Source organism: Ochotona curzoniae, unplaced genomic scaffold, assembly GCF_017591425.1.
Source record: "Ochotona curzoniae isolate NIBS_2020 unplaced genomic scaffold, NIBS_Ocur_1.0 scaffold_4505, whole genome shotgun sequence".
NCBI classification, from domain to species: domain Eukaryota; kingdom Metazoa; phylum Chordata; class Mammalia; order Lagomorpha; family Ochotonidae; genus Ochotona; species Ochotona curzoniae.
This window is the reverse complement of record NW_024467118.1, coordinates 2,767,561-2,787,171: the sequence shown is the minus strand read 5'-3', so window position 1 is coordinate 2,787,171 and position 19,611 is coordinate 2,767,561. Positions and strand designations below refer to the sequence as shown.

General features: G+C 48.7%; 1 protein-coding gene across 2 annotated transcripts in view; it reads left to right on the top strand.

The window, feature by feature from the left end:
* STK32B (serine/threonine kinase 32B) overlaps positions 1-19,611 on the top strand; it is a 206,013-nt gene that overhangs the window by 136,927 nt on the left and 49,475 nt on the right. For both annotated transcript variants that reach the window (XM_040966057.1, XM_040966058.1), the window contains exon 4: positions 14,736-14,909. In XM_040966057.1, coding sequence (XP_040821991.1) covers positions 14,736-14,909 — 174 coding nt within the window. The remainder of the gene's footprint in view (positions 1-14,735; positions 14,910-19,611) is intronic.

Below are 19,611 nucleotides of genomic sequence, written 5' to 3'. Positions count from 1 at the left end.
CTTTTGGGTTCTCTGTAAGGAAAGCATGCCTCTATAGATAAGGATGAGTCGACTTTTTTGCTTCCTGTTTGTGTGCCTTCAGCTGTTTCCTGTTGACTGATGGTGCCAGGCAACACTTTCAGGGCCAGAGCAGGTGCTGAGAACAGGTCTAGCTCTGGGTTGTACAGGAACAGCTTCCAATTGTGCCCCATTCAGTGATTTGTGCCCCATTCACTACAGGTTTGTCATATATGGTTTTTATTATGTTGTAATGTGTTGCAACACATTTAAAGTTGTCTGAGGTGTATTTGAGGTTATTGTCATGGGTAGATGTTGAATTTTACAAATCGTGTGATCATATGATTTTTCCTTCATTCTGTTGATGTGATGTCATATGCTCATCGATTTGCATACACCTAACCATTTCTGCAGCCCTCAAATGAACCCCACTTGGTCAGGATCAATGACCTTTTCGATATGTTGCTGGATTTGATTTACTAGCAGTTTGCTAAGCATGTTTACATCTGGGTTCACCAGGGATATCAACCCCTAGTTTTTCTTTCACTGTGCTCCTGTGTGGTTTCAGATACAAGATAATGTTGACCTTGTAGAATGAGTTTGGAAGGATTCCTTCTCTTGAGATTTTTTGGAGTAGTTGGAGAGGGTTTGATGTTATCTCAAAAGCACAGGCAATAAAAGCAAAAGGAGACAAATGGTATTTTATCCAGCTAAGAATTCTACACAGCAAAGGAAAGGATCAAAAGCCTCAGAAACAACCAGCAGAATGGGAGACAATACCTGGGAACTGCGTAGCTGACAAAAGAGTAATGTTTGGAATACATAAACGATCAGAAAATGCCACAACAAAATAGTAACCAAACCAGTTAGAAGTGGGCAGAGGATCTGAATAGACAGTAGAAGAAATGCAGATGCCCTAAAAACCGCTTTTTAGAAAATAATATGATTGATTTTCTGTGAGGGAAATCAAAGTCACAAGGAGGTATCATCTCACTCCCGGTAGAATGAGTATTACCAAAAAGACAAAAAATAGCAAATTCTGCTGAGGATGTGCAACGGAGGACATGCTGCACAGCTCGTGGGAAGGCAAATTGGCAGAGCCAAAGTAGAGGACAGAATGGAGAGCCCCCTCCCCCCAAAGCTAAGAAGAACTTCCCATCCAGCTGCCTGCTAATGCTGCTGGGAAAGCAGTGGGAGATGGCCTGGGCACTTGCACCCATGTGGGAAACCCAGCTGAAGCTCCTGGCTTCATTCTGGTCCAATCCTGCAGGAATCTGGGGAAGTAAACTGGTAGATGGAAGATTCTCTCTAACTCAGATAAATGAATCTTTAAAAAAGATCTAAAAATACATCATGATCCAGGCATTCATCTGAAAGAAATTAACTCAGCATGTGGAAGAGATAGTTGTACTCCCGTGTGCCTGCCACAACGGCAAAGCTACAGAATCAGCCCAGGGCCATCAGTGGATGAACAAATAGAGAAAATGCTATATATACACAGTGGGGTCATTCTACGTCAAGGAAACGGTGACATCCGAACAATTACAGCAAAATCGATGGACGTGGGATCACTGTGTTAAGTCAGAAATACCCGACGCAGAAGGACAGATGCTGTGTCGTCGGTGGAGCTTGAAAATGACCGTGACAAATCCAAAACGCCAGGGACCAGACGCAGGGCAGGGAAAGACAGGGCTGGGGGAGGTTGGATAATGGGAATAGAAACTCACTGGGGTGAATGCCTCAGGCTCCTGGCAGCTCCTTTGCAGCTCGGCGGGGTCACTTGGCTCACAGTGATGTATAATGCTCCACACTGAGAACCGGAACTGAGGGACAGGCACGTTCCAAACACATAGGAAAGGTCGGGCAGCGGGGAGACTGGCCCCCTGGTGTGCTCAGCTGAAGCTGTTGCACGTGTGCTGAACCACTGCCAAATGCCCCTGTAAATGGGCAAGTCTGATATGCCAATCCAAACAGCCGAAAGAAGTCTTTACAAGTGACACGTGTTTGTGTTTGTGTCTGCTTCGGGGAGTCCCCCTCCTTGTGCCACCTGTCACACCACAGGTACATTCCAGACTCCTCCGTTCCAGGCAGGTTCCATACTGCCCCTGTCATTGCATTCCGTGTGTGAGGGCTGCTTCCTGCTGTGTGTGAGCATCAGCTTCGCTTCAGGCAGGGATTCCTCCGGAAACACCTTTCCTTCCAGAGTTCATCCTCTCCTCCTCCCAGTTGTGGACCATATTTGAAGGCCAGCAAGTGTGCCTGCTTTTCTGTGGACTCTTTCTTAAGATTTCTTTATTATTATTGCAAAGTCAGATATACAGAGAGCAGGAGCGACAGAAAGATCTTCCATTCGCTGGTTCACTCACCAAGTGGCCTCAACGGCTGGAGCTGACCCAATCAGGAGTCAGGGGTGGCTTCTGGGTCTCCCATGTGGGTGCAGGGTCCCAAGGCTTTGGGCTGTCCTCCACTCCCTTCTCAGGCCACAGGCAGGGAGCTGGATGGGAAGTGGAGCGGCCTGGACACGAACAGGCAGCCAAATGAGATCCCGGCGCATACAAGGTAAGGATTTAGCCACTGAGCCATTGCGCCAGGCCCTCTGTAGACTCTTAGAAAAAACAGGTCAGTTTCAGAACAAACAAAAAGCTGCTTGGGTACTTTGTTTTTTAACCCAAGCAATTCAGTTTTTAAAAAGTGTCCTAGAAAACATGGCATACCCAGTGAGACAATAAAAGTAGTAATGGGGTCCCAGCCTATCAGTTGAATGAGATGATTAGAAGTTGGAGTGTCTGACACCTGCTTGCTCACAAGTGACTCGTGGACACCCTTCACTTCTCACTGTCCATCCTGTGACATGAAAAGCCACATCATAGGATGTATTACACTTGCAGCTTTTCAAAGGTGCTGGCAAGCATTTCTCCTCCGGGTTTATGTCTCTCTCTTATCCGTGTATCATCTTCGTAGTGTTCAGACTGCCAAGTTGTCCAGCAGCCTGATTCGACTCCCTTCAGGGTGTGGTATTAGCAAATACTGAATTTTAAAGTTATATATTCTTGTAGCCTGGTCCTTTTGAACATTTGTTCGACCACTAGAATATTTCAGGTTACATGAAATCTTGCTCGTCAGTTAGGAAGTGGCCCTTAATCCTTCCTTCAGAGGATGAATGAATGACTGATTGAGAACTACTGCTCTTTGGAATGGTTGAGGTGATGCTTCCTTAAATGAGAGAGACTGGTCCGGAAACCGTGGTGTCTGACGGCGGCCTGGGAAGGAAGAGGGACTGATGTTACAGGTGACTAGGGCCATGTCTATGTAGCGCTTAGGTGGTGGGCTGATAGTAACAGGGAAAGCTGCTTGGTAAAAGCAATGAAAATGCTGGTCAGCATATGATTTTAGAAGTTATTTTTCAGTGCAGAAACGAGGTGGAAAGAAAGGAAAATCCTTATGTGCCAGGAAACAGGAGATGCCAGAGAACCAGAACATTGAGGGTGTGAGTGCCTGCTGCAGGTGCCCGGGAGCAGACAGCAAGCGCACCCATGTTGCTCTGAGATGGAGCTCAGCACCCACATGGGCCCAGAGGAGGCAGAGGGTGTGAACTGGGACCCCCAGGCACAGTGCCTGTTCCATACATTACGGGGCCTGTGGGGACAGATTTCCATCATGTGGCACGGTGTTTTCAGGATGTACCTCTGCTGTGTGCATCCACACTTCACTGCTTTGTGTGGCTGGTCACTAAGCTGTTGCGTGGGGAAACCATATGCACGCATTCATGGACGTTTGGGTTGTTTCGAGCCGTTTCCTGTTATGAGTAATGCTACTGTGAGCGGCTGTGGGCATCTTTGTGCTGACGTATATCTATAGAGGAGCAGAATGAAAGGTTATATGATACGTATTTTTTGAAGAACTTCTGGACTGTTTTTCAGAGAGGCTTCACAACTACCTGTTCGCAGTGGTCATGTTGGACAGCTCTTCACGTCCTCCTCAGCCCATGCTGTCCGCCCCTCCTTCCCACTTTACCCACCGAGCCGGTTGTAGTGACACCTTCCTGAGCTTTTGATATAAATTGTCCCTGATGACTAATAATCCTAAATATCTTCTCAAACAAAACTATTGGCTAATCTGGGAAGAAGTGTCTCTTCAAATCATTAGCCTGTTTTTAAAGTTGTGTGATTATTTTTATTGTAGAGTATAAAAATTCTTTATACAATTCAGAGTAAATATCCCTTATCAAGTACCTGCAAATGATTTCTTCTGTTCTATGGGTGTTTTTTTTTTGAGGTTTATTTATTATTATCAGAAAGTCAAATTTACAAAAAGAAGGAGAGACAGAGAGAAAGCTATTCCGTCCACTAGTTCACTCCCGTAGTGACCACAATGGCCAGAGCTGAGCCAAATAGAAGCCAGGTGCTTCTTGTGGGTCTCTAAGATGAGTGCAGGGTCCCAAGGCTTTGGATCATCCTCTTCTGCTTTCCCAGGCCACAAGCAGGGAGCTGGATGGGAAGTGGAGCACCCAGGCCCTCTGGGTTGTTTTTCTAAATGGTAAAATAGTTTAAATAATTTGTGGTAGACAGTGATAGTGGAAACATTAGTAAATAATAGCATTGATAATTTAAGTTGTTATAAGAATAAATAATTAATTAGTCTAATAGTGTAAATTTTTAATGGCTGATATTGAAAGTGGTTTAATAACATACACATAAGCAGAGAAGCTTTTAATTTTGATGACATCTAATCTCTCTGCTTTGTTCTTTTGTTGCCTGTGCTCTTTGTGTCTTACCTAACAAATCCTTATCTAATTCAGGGCTACGGAGATGTACACGTATGCCTGTGAGAGCTTCGTAGTGTTTGACTTTACATGGAAGATTCTGCCTCCTTCTTTAACTGGTGCATTGCTGTGGCTCCAGACCGTCTTACTGTAAACTTAGCTGGTCAAAACGTGATGATTTCTGGGTTCCCCATTCCGTTCTGTCCTTCCACTCTCCACTCTTATGACAGTAACACACCATCTGGATGGCAGTTGCGTTGCAATACATTTGAAACTTTGTCTTTCTTTTCAAAGGTCATTGTGGCTGTTACATTATCTCTTGCATTTCCGTAGGAATTTTAATATGGAGTTTGCTCTTGCCACTCTCACTCAGTAACTATCAAAAGTGCTGGTCGTTGCAATGAGAGAAAAATAAGGCATACGGGTTTGAAAGGAAGAAATGAAACTCCGTTTAGTTTCAAATAATGTTATTGTTACATAGGAAGTCCCAAAGAATTTATTACAATGAATTTTCTAGAATCCGTAACTATATAATGCATGCATGTATATTATATATGTATACATATATATCCATAGGCATAGATGTGTTAGTTTCTATATAAGCAGACTTCAGAAATTTGTGGAAAATGAAGCTAAATAATACATTTATTGTATCGCAAAAGATCTCAAATTCAGGTGTAGTTTTTCACCACATGTGTTTTCTTTTTTCCTTTTTTTTGATTATTATTTTTATTATCATTTTATGATACAATTCCACAGGCTCCTGTATTTCACTTATCCCAGCCCCAATTCCACCCCCCCCCACCTAGTTCCTTTATATCATTACTAAAGAATAGTTCTTCATACACAGTCACGTCCATCGTTGCGGGCATGGACAATGGCAGAGAGTTCAGCATCCTATTGTCAAGATATAGTAAACAGTTTTTGACAATCTCTCAATATGTATCAGTGTTTATTGGGATACATAATTTCTATGTGTCTAACATGCTACTTTCTATATTCTTACAAATATAATTTTTAAACAAATATATAGAAAACTCAGAAATGAAAGTCAAGAGATGATTTCTGATCCAAGTCATGTACAGCTGGGCAGTTGCTGGAGGAATCTGGAGCTATCACAGAGGACGTGTCCACGGAGAGGCCCTGCTGTGGTCAGAACGCTTTCCTGGAGGCAGCCTGCAGGATGATGCGGTGGATGAAGAGTTTGTTGGCTTTCAGACCACTTGAAGGGCTTTTGGTTTTCAGCAGACTTTGGCCTCCTTAAATGTCCTGGGTAGGACCAGGAAGAATGCAGACCAGCCTTTCTCGAAGTGTGACTCCATCAGTAGCTTCACTGTCCACCATGGCTCTGTTGGAGATGCCAGGTTGACCCCAGAGACCTTATAAGCCCTGCAGGCACTTCTGATTCATGCTGTAGTTTAAGAACCACTGATAGAAGTGAAGCCTTGGCCTTCAGAAGCGCGCGCACACGTGTGTGTGTGTGTGTGTGTGTGTGTGTGTGTGCGTGTTGGCAGGGGGAGACACCTTACAGATGAGTCAATTGCATTATTTAAGAGGAGGCTAAATAGTATAAGGCACAATGGCTTAGAAAGCAATTTAGGGCATTTGAAAGGATTGGACTCTCAAAGCTAAGCAGGGGAGGTTTGTCTGCTGAGCTGCCTTAGGAGCTGAGAGTAAACAACTAGAAGGAGCGATAGGGAAGTCAAGTGGAATGAGAAGCGCAGACCAGGAGGCTAGCAGGTGCAAAGCTCTCAAGACTAGAACAGAAAGAGAAAAGAGCCAAACAAGATCAAGGAATGAACCGAGTTGGGAGCAGGATGAAATGAGATCCGACAGGCCTGCCGACCAGACGGGGCTTCTGAATTAATCCCAAATGCATCAGCAAGTCACTGGAGTGATTCAAGTAGTGAGTTGGCCAGGCCCAGAATCATAGTAGGGACTTTGAGACAAAGGAATTCCATGAGGAAGCGTCCAAAGTGGCAGACAGAGTACAGTTGATAACCTCCAGGTCCTTGAAGGTGACAGGAGGAAGAGGGCCCATGGAACCCATGGAGGCTCTGTTGATAACACGAGTAGCAAAATCTCTTTTGAATACCTGTCATTCTTCGGGGAGTGTTCTGGGCCTTCTGCTTATAACTCAGGAAATCCTGGCACCTTGGCGCTTGAACACCTCTATTCCACGCATGACCCATGAGGCTGCCAGTGCATAGGGCCAAGACGTCTGTCTCCAGCAACTGGACACTCGAGTATCCTCCCCAACCTCGGTCGTCTCTGGCCTGCCCTCTTCCCAGCCTTCCCACACTCACTCCTGCCCTGCTGAGCTTGATCCCAGGCTTCCTTGGGTGCCTTTGGACTGCTGATTTCTGAATGCTTGGCCCTTCTCTCTGCCTTTCCTTTGGGCTCGGCTTCGAATAGGAGAGTATAATCTGGAGGAAAGGCATTTTCTGCAGGGAACCACGTGTCTTCCTAGACTTCTGGGAGGGCTGAAGCACAGACTCTGGACTCAGCCTGCGAGGGCTCTTTCCAAAGTCACAGGGACATCAGCTTACAGACACATGGCTGCACCTGCTGCAGCGGGAAAGGAGCCTCCCAGCACAAGACCTCAGCTAGCCTGTTTGCCCGTTTGACCAAGTCTCGAGAGGTCTGCCACACTGAGAATCCTAGCTGCAAGGGAACCAGGAAACAAACTTGCTCCCTTTCTGACTTTTCAGTCACAGAAAGGCACCCTAGCAGGAGAGCAGAATGGACTCTGAGTGAAGGGGTTCTAGTGTCCACCCTGCCGTCCTCCCTCAGCCCTTCTGGGTCTTTCTGCATGACCCTCTCCCTCCTCTCTCAGAGTACAATGTTTATTCTGGAGACAGGGGTCACGGGTGATTCATACTTGACTTCACACTCTCATTGTGGGAACTGGCATGTGGTAGGGGTGCAGGCTTGTCCTGCGGAGTGCTCCCCCAGTTGGCATTGTCTTGGTCCAACCCCTCCTGAATTTCATCATCAAGATTTCAGGAACTATATGAGACTGAAAACTGTCACTTGTATTTCTTTGCACAAATGTTGACCATTTCACCAGGGCTCAACCCCATGTGCATCTCTCCACATTTGTTCCACTGTTGTTTACAAGGAAAAAAAAGTACTTACAATCCTTTCATTTGATATAACATTTTTAACAAGGTGATATCAGGCAAATCCCATGTCACATTCCAAATGTAACTAGTGAGATGTCAGAACCGAGAATGTTCCGTTTGGAAAATCACGTTAAGTAGTGCCAGGGAGGATGTGGGTCTTAGCTACTGCCGAGAGTGGAATGAGGTAACAAAATGTCATTAACTGTTCTTGGTGTTTGACACGGTGATGTGGTATGGAAAGCACTTTGCATGTTGCCAGATGGATCTCTTGCCCGCGATGATATGCTTGCACTGTATTTTAAGCCATTGACTGAGACATTGGGATTGCTGGTTAATGCATACTGCTGGGGTTGAATGAAAGATGCCTGCTATTCTAAATGAATGGAGACTAACAGGGAGACAGACCCTGTCAGGTACAGGAAAGCCTGTATGGAGGGGGGTCGGGGCTGGGTAAACGCCATTGGCAGCAGGGTTTCGGAGGAGGGAGGGAGCAGAACAGCCCAGTGTGGCCCTGGGCAAGGCAGGCAGCTCCCCTGAATCTCACCTGCTACTTACAAAGCAGCGATGCTTTCTTTCTCCTTTTTTTCACATCTACACCAAAGTGTTGGAAACCGAAATGAGATCTCCAAAGCGGCAAGCACACGCAGAACCCAGAGCCTCGGCAAAGGATGTTGAGAAGTACACAGGGTGACAGGTGCACAGCAAGCCCACTGCACACCCTAGTTATTCCCACTCCCCTTCCACTCTCTTAGTCCATGCCCCTTACAGGAGAATGCCAGTGCTTGATGGTGTTCACATGTTGCAAAGCTAAGGTCAAGCTCATGTGCTGGATGGTACCTGCAGGAGGAGGCCGTTTGGAGGAGATAAGGTCATGAGAGCGGGGGAAGGAGACAGGAAGTGGTGCTGGCTGTGGCCCTCCGCCCCATGTCACCACACAGCCAGGTGACCCTCACCAGGTGCCAGTGCTCTGGGACATCCCAGGCTCTGGAACTGTAAGCCTAGCAAACAAGCAAACATTTGTTGTTCACCCGTGACCAAGTCCCGGGGGTTTTGTGAAAGCAGTAGAAAATGGACTTCAGTGAGACATTCTGTGTCTCTGTGGGAATCCAGTCCAGGAAGCGTGGCTTGGCTCTGCCCCAACTCATCAGGCATGGAGTGCCCAGCTGTCCCTCACTGGCCTGCGCTTTTTCTGTGCTGCTCTGGAGCGGGGAGCGCCCCTGCTCGCCGTCTGTGTGTGAGCACACCAGGTTCTTCCTTGCTCCACAACCTCTCTCTCTCTTCTCTATCAGGCTTCCTCATTCCTTTTCAAAACCTGCAGGATACAAATTAAGATGAATAAAATCATTAAGCCATCAGAATGGTACCTCTGCGGTCCCCAAAGCCCTTCTGTTAGCAGGTGGGAGTTGCAGCTGGCCTTTGCCTCATCACACAGTGCCTCCTGCCCTCTGCTGCCCTGGCCCCCTGGCTGAAAGAGTGAAATGGCACTGTAGGGTCTGCTTCTCCCCCCTCCCCCATGGCACTTGCCATATAGTCCATTGCCTTGGTCTTTCTGCACAGACGAAAAGAGCCAAGAGCCAGGCTGATCCCAAGAACAATGGGAACCACCCCGTGTGCTTCTCACCCTGAGTGGCTTCAGGTATCTCAGGACTCAAGACAAATTAAAAAGAAAAAAAAATGCTCTTTCATGTGAATGTTATTAAAAAATGTTATTAAGGGGCTTATACGTATCAGGCGCAGTCCGGGTCTGATAAGCTCCCTTTTTGCTGGTAACAACTGTGCTGACAGAAGCCCAGCATCCCATTATTAGATTTCAGGAGCAGACAGGGCTATTTTTAGTTCCTCTCTTGCCGAGTGTTGAATCTCTAAGACTCTCGCTAGGAGAGGGCTGCAGAGGCGAGCCCAGCTCTGTGTGGGCCCCTGGCAGAGCTGGCAGGGGCTCACAGCCTGAGTAGATCCCCTGCTCTGCGCCCCAACCCATACCCCAGTGAGAGGTCCCATAACCAGGCCCAGGAGAGGAGGTGAGCCGGCAGGGATTGGCTGAGCTGCCCCTGCCCTTGCCAGAGTCACCTCTGGGCACTCTAGGACTTTGTCCTCAAGAACAAAAACTATTGGCAGCAGGTGGATTGTCCCTTCCCGGCGGGTCACAAGGCAAGAGCTTCCTGCCAGGGCATCCTGGGCTTCCACGCTGGCCAGAACAGCCGTGGAGCAGGATTTGTGCGGGGACCAGGGAGTGAGCATGGAGCCGGGACCCCTCCGCAAGGCAGCCGGGAGCTGGTCCCCTGCCCTCTGACTCTGCCCTGCTCCCCAGCCTGCCGGCTCACAGCGCTGTTCTCAGACGTGCTCCAGTGTGTTTCCCTGGGTGCTGGCTGACGGGGCGCTGCGTGCTCCCCAGGAACTTGGAGCCAGACACATGGTCAGCCTTGGGTGCACTGTTAGAGAATCGTGAATGGCAATGCCCGTGGCCCATGACACATACAACAGGTGCTGAGGGATGGTCTGGGGGGTCTGTGAGGGGCATCCCTTCCTGTCTAGAGGAGGGATGGCCTGGAGCCCCACAGACAGAAGGGGAGCACCCAAGCCTGGCTGTGTACAGCACCGTGGGCTTTGTGCAGCATTCTCAGGCTGACAGGAAAAGGTAGAGGAGGAAGGGACCCCAAGTCCAGGAGGAAGGAGCCATCTCCAGCGCAGGTTCAGGACCCTGCCGGCCCTGGTTCACTTCCACTCTTGGCTGCCTCTTGGTTGTGGCACGTTGGGGGTGTTTAATTTCTTCAAGCTGCAGTGTTCTAAGTCGTCACATTTGGTAGTAATGCCTACCTCTGTGGCTGGTTGGATGAAGTATAGTACCTACAAAGGACTGAGTGGTACCTGGCATGCAGGGAACAGGATCATCACAGCATACCAGGTCACCCACTTTGTTTAGAACAGATTGTCCCCAGGAGGGAGCAGCCATCTGAAGTGGGGCTGGTCTGCCTCAGCACCATGGGGGCCAGTGCACTCGTGCCAGCTGTGCTGGGCACTGTTGCGCCTTGACCAGCGACCCTGGCCTCCACTCGCTAAATGACATCACATTCATGCCACTGGGGGCCACCAAATCTATCTCCAGTTACTGTCCAGTATCCCCTGAGCTAACAAAGGTGCTCCCAGCTAATCCCCTGGGAAGGAGAGGGTCCAGGAGCAGCAGGGTGGTCTTCTTAGGGTCAGGAATGTGTAGAATGTGGGGAACCCAGAGACCCTTTCCTGAAAGGCATTCACCTTCAGGCTCCCTAATGGAAACCTAAAACTCGGGTGAGGAGGCAGGTGCTCACGGCTCCTCCCCATTTCAGCTTCTCATCGGGGCTGGCAGTGTTGGGAGGATTTGCTTGTGGTCCTCTCTGTGTGAAGTGGTCCCTGTGGGATCTTGCAGGTGCTCACGGCTCTCATCCCATCCTGAGCTTTTCTTTGCAGCTGGCAGTGTTGGGAGGACTTGCTTGTGGTCCTCTCTGTGAAGTGGTCTCTGCAGGGTCTTGCAGGGGCTCTGCTCCAGCTTTGTTCTCGACTGTTAAGAGCTCCTGCGTGGCACACAGGCCCTGCTGCTGTTGCCTCGCATGCAGAACTTTGCTTTTGTGCAGCTGGCTTGGAAATGCTGTCAGTCTGCCTTGAGGGACCTCAGACGGAAATCCATGCTCAAGCTGCTGCCCTGTGGGGGGTTAGTTCATGGGGGGCAAACTGTTCACTCTCACCAAGAGCACTGCTGGAAGGAGCCAATAGGAGATGTTTCAGTGCCAGGAAGGGGGCGTGCTTTTGGTTAACTGTTCATTTTTCTTTTCACAACAGTGCGGAACCCTGTCCCTGTTCCTGCCCTTGCTCAGATCGCAGGGGGAGCCAGGGTCCCCTCCTGTCCCGGGCCAACACCCAGCATCCTTGGGTCATGGTATCCAAGTCCTCTTCCTTCTCCCTGGGTCTTTTTTATTCTTAGCCTTGATCTTGGCTTTATTTTTGGTGTTATGATGTTGCATGGAGTTTGGAAGCCACTTGGATCCTTTTTGGAGCAAAGAAATGAAATTATTATTTTTTAAAAATAAACAAACATGGAAATTGCCTCCTCAGACTGGCCTACAGTGACAGCCAGGCCATGATGTATGCCTGCACACGCATGGGAGAGGAGTTCAATTATCCAGCACCCTCTGTGGACCGGGGTTACCGTGATGGAACGTGGCTGCCTTGTTTGGGGTCTCCAGCAGTCCGGCGGCAGCGTGCAGCACTATTGCGAGTACATAATTACAGTTCTAGGAAAAGCAGAGGCACAGTGGACAACGGTGCTGAGCTGTGGGAGAGCATAAAACTACACACAGAGAGAAATGAAAGGCTGCTCTGTCTTCTCCAATAATCGCATCCCGTCTCCTTGGGAAAGCGAGGTCAGTAGTAGCCAAGGGCAAAATATGAATGTGCAGCCAAAAACAGCCACAACCTTGAAGTATTGTTCTCTTCGCTTTTGGGGGTTTTTCCTCTTTAGAATTCACTGCTGCCAGTTTCCCCTGGTTAATTCATGTTGCTCCTCCAAAGAGTTCTGATGGAATCTTGAATGAGATGCCCTTTGCCAGTTTAGCTGTGAATTCAAGAGGGCAGAACTCGCTGGTTATTAATGCAATGTTTCCATAGCCCATCATCCATTAGAATACAAATGAAACATCCTTCAGAGGCAGATTAGCCTTGGGTCTTGTGGCTTCCCTTTGGGCATCTCTGGGTAGCAAATACGTGAAACATTGTCTCAGATGACTGCTTCAGTTCGTCTGTGGTTCCCGTGTTGGGAACTTATTCCTCAAAGCCCTGAGTTAATGGTGTTGGACAGGGAGTCTTTCAGAGGCCACTGGGGTAAAACAAGGCCATAAGGATGGGGCTCCGCGAGGAGCTGAAAGCTCTAACAGGGGTGGGAAGCCATTTTTGTTGCAGGGGGCCATTCAGACATTTCCAGCATCACTTACGGTGCACAGGAATTTGTAAGTCTGGCGATTAGCCTGCAGACCAGGGGAGGCGGGGGCGCTGGCTCACACAGTCCGGTCCCTGCCTCCATGTGGGAGACCTGGATCAGGTTCCCACCCGTGGACTTGGCAATGCTGGGAGTAAGCCACTGTGTCTGTGCCTATCAAGCAGAAATCAATAAATAAAACCCTGGGATAAAGATGAAGGTACTTCAAGAAGTTTGTGGACACGTGGGATTAAAAGATATGTACGCTTTCCATGAAACATTTGAAGTACCCTTGTATCCCTCTGTGTGTGTGTAGCAAATCATTGTTAAAACTTCACTGGCAAACGTTAAGGAAAATCTGTAATAGATGTTTCATGTTCAGGGGGTTTTGCTATTGTGAAGGCATGAATTCTCTTTCATTTGAAATGTAATTGTGATAAAAATCAGAGGTTTTCAAGAGAATATTCACATCCGTTGTAAATTCTAACACTGTGTATGAAAAGGAATGCAAACAGCCAGAACAAGGGTGAAAGAAAGACTAATTCGGGGGGTTCACCACGTCAGCAATCAAGCTGTCAGCAAGGAGCGCCAGCACCCCAGAGGCGCCTCTGCTGCCATGCGCCCTTCTTGCCCACCAGTCCCTCTCGGCTTGTTCCGCTTGGAGTCCTCATGCCTGTGGCTCCTCTACCTAGAAAGTTCTGTCCATACCACTTCCTTTGTCCAGTGGCTATCTCGGAGGACCTCCTGGAACCCCCTTGCCAAATCAGCCCCCATCCCTTTCTTTCCAGATGTTGTGCCTTCACGGCTCTGTCCCTCTCTGATAGCAGACCCGCACTGCACTCTGTGTTGGCACTTCCGCTGTGCCTCCCCCACAAAAGACAGTGTTGTGTCTTCCTTTCCTGCCCATGTCGGCAAGGCCTCCCACCGCTGTCAGTTCAGCTTGTGACTGGTGGGTCATGAACTTCCCTGCCAGGCATGATGCATGCCACGCCTCTACCTGACTCACCCCCTACCACCGTGTATCCTGTCCCAGAGTGACCCTGGTTGGCACAGGTCCTCCAGCCCACCCCACCTGCAGGAGGGGGCTGGCGGCTTGCTCCCCACAGCCCACTGCTCCCCAGAAAGGCCCCTGAGCACCAGCCCTGACCTTGTCAGGGGCTGTTAGCTCAGCCCTGCTTTCCCAAGGACTGTTTCTTTGTCCTAGGGTCCCTAGTACAATCTCCAATTCCTGTCTCACAAGGCTGCCATTCCATAAGCATCTGGCACAGCCATGATTTGGGGCACAAAAAGCAACTCCCCTGTCCTTTGCCATAATGTGAACACTTGCAAATGGTGACTGAAATGTGTTGGAAGTAGTGGGACTGCAGGCCAGCCACTTCCTGCTTCCTGGACCCCTTGTCTGCGCAGTAGGGGGTACAGAAGCTGCTTCTGATGCTAGAATTCCTCATCCTATAATTATATCCCTGGCATAACCCCTTTCCTGTGACTACCCTAGACCCAGCATTCCTGAATCCCTTGTACCTCCAACTGTAGCCCAGGTGGGATTCCTGGGAAGTCGTAAGCATCCTAGAGACTGACTTCTGCAAATCCTGGTGAGACCAAGTTAATGCTTATGCCAGAAGCCACCGCCCTGCCATGTTCTGTTAAAGCCTCGTGCTGGCTACTCTGCATCTTTTGCACAAGGGAGGGGCTCTCGCTGGGTACTCCCAGCTGCCTTTGTTACAAAGAAAGGAGGTGACCCTGACAACACGGAAGGCAGCAAAAGCCTTTTGCCCCTCTTCCTCTCCCACAGCACCATGACCTGGGCAGCCCGGGTCCACCCTCTGGGTTTCAGTCTGCTCTCCTATAGAGAGTGGGGGCATTGGCCACAAGGATCCTGACCTTCTCTATCCCTCTTTGTCCCCAGGTACTCCTTCCAGGACGAGGAGGACATGTTCATGGTGGTGGACCTGCTGCTGGGGGGTGACCTGCGCTACCACCTGCAGCAGAGCGTTCATTTCTCAGAAAGCGCTGTGAAGCTCTACATCTGCGAGCTGGCTCTGGCCTTGGAGTATCTGCAGAACTACCGCATCATCCACAGGTACCCGGCCGAGGCAGGGGCCATGTGAGAACGGCGGTGAGCAGGGGAGAGATGCAGGGGCAGTTTTCAGGCAGAGAAAGGATCTCATCTCTGAATGCATGGTGTATAAAAGAGTTCCTCATGGGGTGGACTTTGTCTGCCGTGTGCGTCCTACTTTATCACGGGATCAACCTGGCCACTCTTTTCTTGGGGGAGACTGGGCTGGAGACTGGGGGGCTCGCATCTTGAATCAGAAGGGTCCCAGGGGCGTTTGTCCTGCTCACCTGTGGTCCCGTGAGCAGCTCTGCTCTCTCACTGTGCATCCTTTGAGGTTGATGCTGTGCACGTCCCTCCCTCCCAGGAAGACTCAGGGTTGTTCTGGGCCTCAGCTGGGCATGCTGAGTGGCTGCTGCCTTCCCAGCGCTGCTGGCCAGCACAGGCAAACAGGACTGAAGCTTGGCAAGAGGCTCTGGAACATGGCGCTTTCTGGAACCAGGTCTTTTCAATGACCACAGGGAGGTGGCTTGCCTAGGGGGCTCGAAGACCATTCCCTCCGTGCTCTGGTGCCGTTTCCCACTGATCGTCTTCTGAGTTGCATGGTTTTGGAAGACTCACTGAAAACATCGCTGAGCATCTGTGTGAAGACAGATTATACACACACATTTCCACAGTTATGCTTCCTCGCTCCCCAAACCCTGGAAAAGCATATTACAAAATGTCTGAAGAGTGACAAACTCGTGGGACTGGGGAAGGCGAAACCATGGTAGAGCCTTAGGAGTTGTTGGAAAGATGATGTAGAATGCAAATTATTTAGGATCCCAGCAGCAGATTTTCATTTGTCACTGGGGAGAGCTTGAATGGGGTTAGAGTGGAACACATCCCAGAGGCTCAGCACTTGGCTGAACCTGAAGGGAGAGCGGAGGCGAGAGGCAAATGAGATGAATGGGTGGAAAACCTCTAAATACTAAGGATTGCTGACCATTTTACATGCCCTGCACAGCAGGATGGCTGCCACTTCCTTATTCAAGCAGTGGTCCAAAGGTTGTTCACGACTGAGGCTAAAACAGAAAGCCTGGGCTGAAGGGCACCAAGTCTTCTTGGGTTGGGACACAGTATGAAAACCAACAAGGTGATCTGAACGCATACGCACCAGCTGCCCCTCAGGAAGGGTGGCCTCAGCCAACCTCCTTCAAGCAGGAAAGCTGTGTGATCACCATGAGAACGTGACTGAGCTAAGAGAAAGCCATTGTGACATCACAGGTTGCCCATGGCAGCTCAGAATGTAAGTTCATGGTCGGAAAGTCCCATTGAGGCATTGCCAACTTTGCAGCCCACTCAGTGACAACCAAGGACTGTCAGACGCCGGGAGAAATCCAACACCAACATCAAGATCTGAGACATCAAACAGGAAGATGCAGAGCTTGAAGTAAACAAAGGCCCTGAAAACATCAAAATCAACAGGATCAGGTTATTATCTGCCCAGGGAAGTTGTGCAAGTGTAAAACAGGACGTTCACTTGGTAAGCCTGAGAACAAGCATCAGGAGTTTATAAATTAAAAATGTAAAGTGAAAAGCCTGGAAGATAGGTTGGAAGATGAGCCTTTAAAGATGCTTTCCTACAAAGTTTGGGTGAAAAGATTTAAAGAAAATGTGAGAGAAAAAAAGTTAGCAGATTGGACTACCAGCCTAGAAGTTTCGACGTCAGAGAGGAGGGCAAAAGCATAAAGGAAGAAATTGTTGGTGAAATAATTCAGATCTCAGAACTGAAGGACTCTTCCAAGGACACTTTACAACACTAGCAGCAGGCAGCCCAGCAGATCCCAGATGTGGTAAGTTTCCGCAGGAGAGCAACAGTCAGACTGAAAGCTTGGAGGGATCTTGAGTTTCTCAAATACCAACCAACATGCATGAGATGTGTCTTTCTCCAAGTGATATTTCTCAAAAATTTTTCTCTGGTTCACTCTCAAATCTTATGAGAATATGAAGGTTTTGAACCAAAGGAGTAAGTCAGGGAACAAGGAAATGGGACTACAGAACGCCAGGAGATGGCAGAGGCATGCTAGCTGTACTTGGGGTGGTGTGGACCACCACGCACCCCGGGGGGGCGGGTGGAAGGCCCTGGGAAAGGCTTCTTTAGGAAGAGTTACCAGAAAGACTTTCTGATCCAGCCGGCTTTTGCGGTAGGAGACTGTTCATAAAGACTCTTGAAATAGGATTAGTGAGAAAGTCTCCTCTCTTTCTCTCTCTCCCTCTCTCTCTCCCTCTCTCTCTTCCTTTCTCTCTCTCTCTCTCTTCCTCTCTCTCTTCCTCTCTCTCTTCCTCTCTCTTTCTCTCTCTCTCACACACACACACACACACACAAACTCGGCCGTTAAATAATGAGACAAATATCAGTCCCAGGGCATCCAGATGTTCTACAAAACATCGTCTGTGTGGCACATTCCGGCACGTGGTGCCTTGTCATAATCCCCTAAATCATAAAAACTGATGTAACCCAAACCATACCCCATCGGAAAATGGGAGGAATTGGGGGGATGAGCATGCGCTCTTAGAGACCGGGCAGATAGGAAAGACTTCTCCATCCCCCTCTGCTGTGGTATGAAGCCAACAATGAAGAGCCTGGAGTGAAGAAAAGCACAGAAATCTTATCATAAGGAGGTACAGAGCTGAATTCCCCCTGGAGGAGACAAATGGATGGAGAATAATCAGTGGAAGAGAAGGTGCTAAACTTTGCTGTTACCATGAAACTGGAGTCCTCGGACTATTCGCACGCATGGCTTGGACATAAAACAACCCAAAGGAAAGCCACTGTGCAAGGGCCCCAGTTGCTCATTTCCTCAGTCACCTGCCAGGCTGTGGATGCAGGCGCTCTGGCTCCGGAGGCTGTGTCTACAGCCCTGTGCTATTTTTGGTAAAGGTCAACTCATGGCACATTATGCCGCCTCCCCTGGCTGGGCCTCTTTGTAGGTGCTGAAAGGAGAGAGTTCCTTATTGATGAGTTACTGATGTGTCACTCATGAATTAGCAAAAATACCCTTGCAGATTCTGAGTCATCAGGACAGTGGTCAGAGAGATGTCAACTTAACAGGGCAAAACCAGGGATAGACAAGGCAGAAACGGGACCATCACCTTTATAGCATGGCTAACTGCTGGCGCTGTGTCACTAAGTCCCAGCAAATGCTTTGAAATGGCTGTACAGGGTGCTTCTCCAATGGAGACCATCTGCCCTTAGCATCCAGGTTAACAAGAAGGAAAGGGACCTATATGGTCATTTAGGTAATTATTATTTTTTTTTGAGAAATCCTCTACATCAATGAGTAATGGCAAATTTTACGTGTCAACTTGACCTGGTGGAAGGATGCCCGTGTTGTGGGAAGGCATTATTGCTAACTGTGTCTGTGAGGGCATTTTCAAGAGAACAGCACTTGAGTAGGGGAGCTGAATAAGCAGAAGCCCTCCCCCGTGGGTGTGGTCATCACCCAAGCCTTCCTGTGCTGGACGGAGGCAAAAGGCAGAGGAAGGGAGAACCCTCTCCCTGCGTGAGACATTCACCTTCTCCTTCCTCTTGGGGTTCTTGCTCTTGGGTCTGCAGCTTTCAGGTGCAAAGCCAGCACTTACACAGTCAACCTCCCACTTCTCTGGTCTGTGGAGTTACGATAAGTTGTACCATTTGCCTTCCTGGTGCACCAACTTGCAGAGGGCAGTTTGTGGGACCTGAGAGTTGCTGTGAGCACACAAGCCAGGTCCAATGACAAGCCTCCTTTTTATCCGTTCATCCATCTATTATCATCCATCTATCTGTCACCTATCATATCTATTATATATATCTATCTATCCCCCATCTAACTTCTGCAGATCCATCTGGCCCACGTCTATCTATGACCTTTCCCCGTCACCTGTCCATCATCTTACCTATTGCATTGGTTGCATTTCAAGAACTGCAGTGACTTCAGTTGAATTACCTTGCCAATTCCTCCCATTTGTCTTATAAATCCCCTTTTCAATGTGTACATGTATACAGATTGGACATTAGGAGTGTGTGTATGCTCAGTGCATGGAGACATATAGTAGTGAAATGCAGTGTTTTGCCTTCATTCGTCAGCTGAACTTAGAAGTCCCTCACTGCGCATGTGCCAGACACAGTGAGTGTGTATCTGCAGATAAATGGTGCTTGTTACAGTACAGACACACTCGTAGGGAACGATCCCTGTGTGAAAGTTGGAGTTTTGATCTCCCATGCAGTGCATCTAGACAAGTTACTTAACTCCACTGACTTAACTATCCTGCCTCACAGTTTGCAAATTCTATGAAAAATGCCCTTAAAGACTGTAAATGTGCCTGGCTTCTTTGGGGTGGCTCAGTTTGCTGACTTGGAAACCAGAAGGTCAATCCTTCATATGTTCTCAGTGATAACAGTTCTCTCTCAGGTGAAGGTAATGTTAAATGTCTTTAGAAAAAGAAGGGTATTCCCTGGTGAGGTGGTTCGTTTCCAAGCAGAAAAAGACTACCGTAAGTTCCAAATAAATGATTGTTTAAAGCATCAAGAATGACTTTCCATGACATTTGAACTGGGTCTTTGTTTTCCATCTGGGCAAAGCAAGGTGCCACCCCTAAGAGGCAATGATGCATGAGACACCTCCCCTGTGTCTGAGCATCCACGGGGAGAGAAGCCCCTGCTGCAGGGAACAAATGACTTCACCCCCTGGGGAAGACAATGACAGAA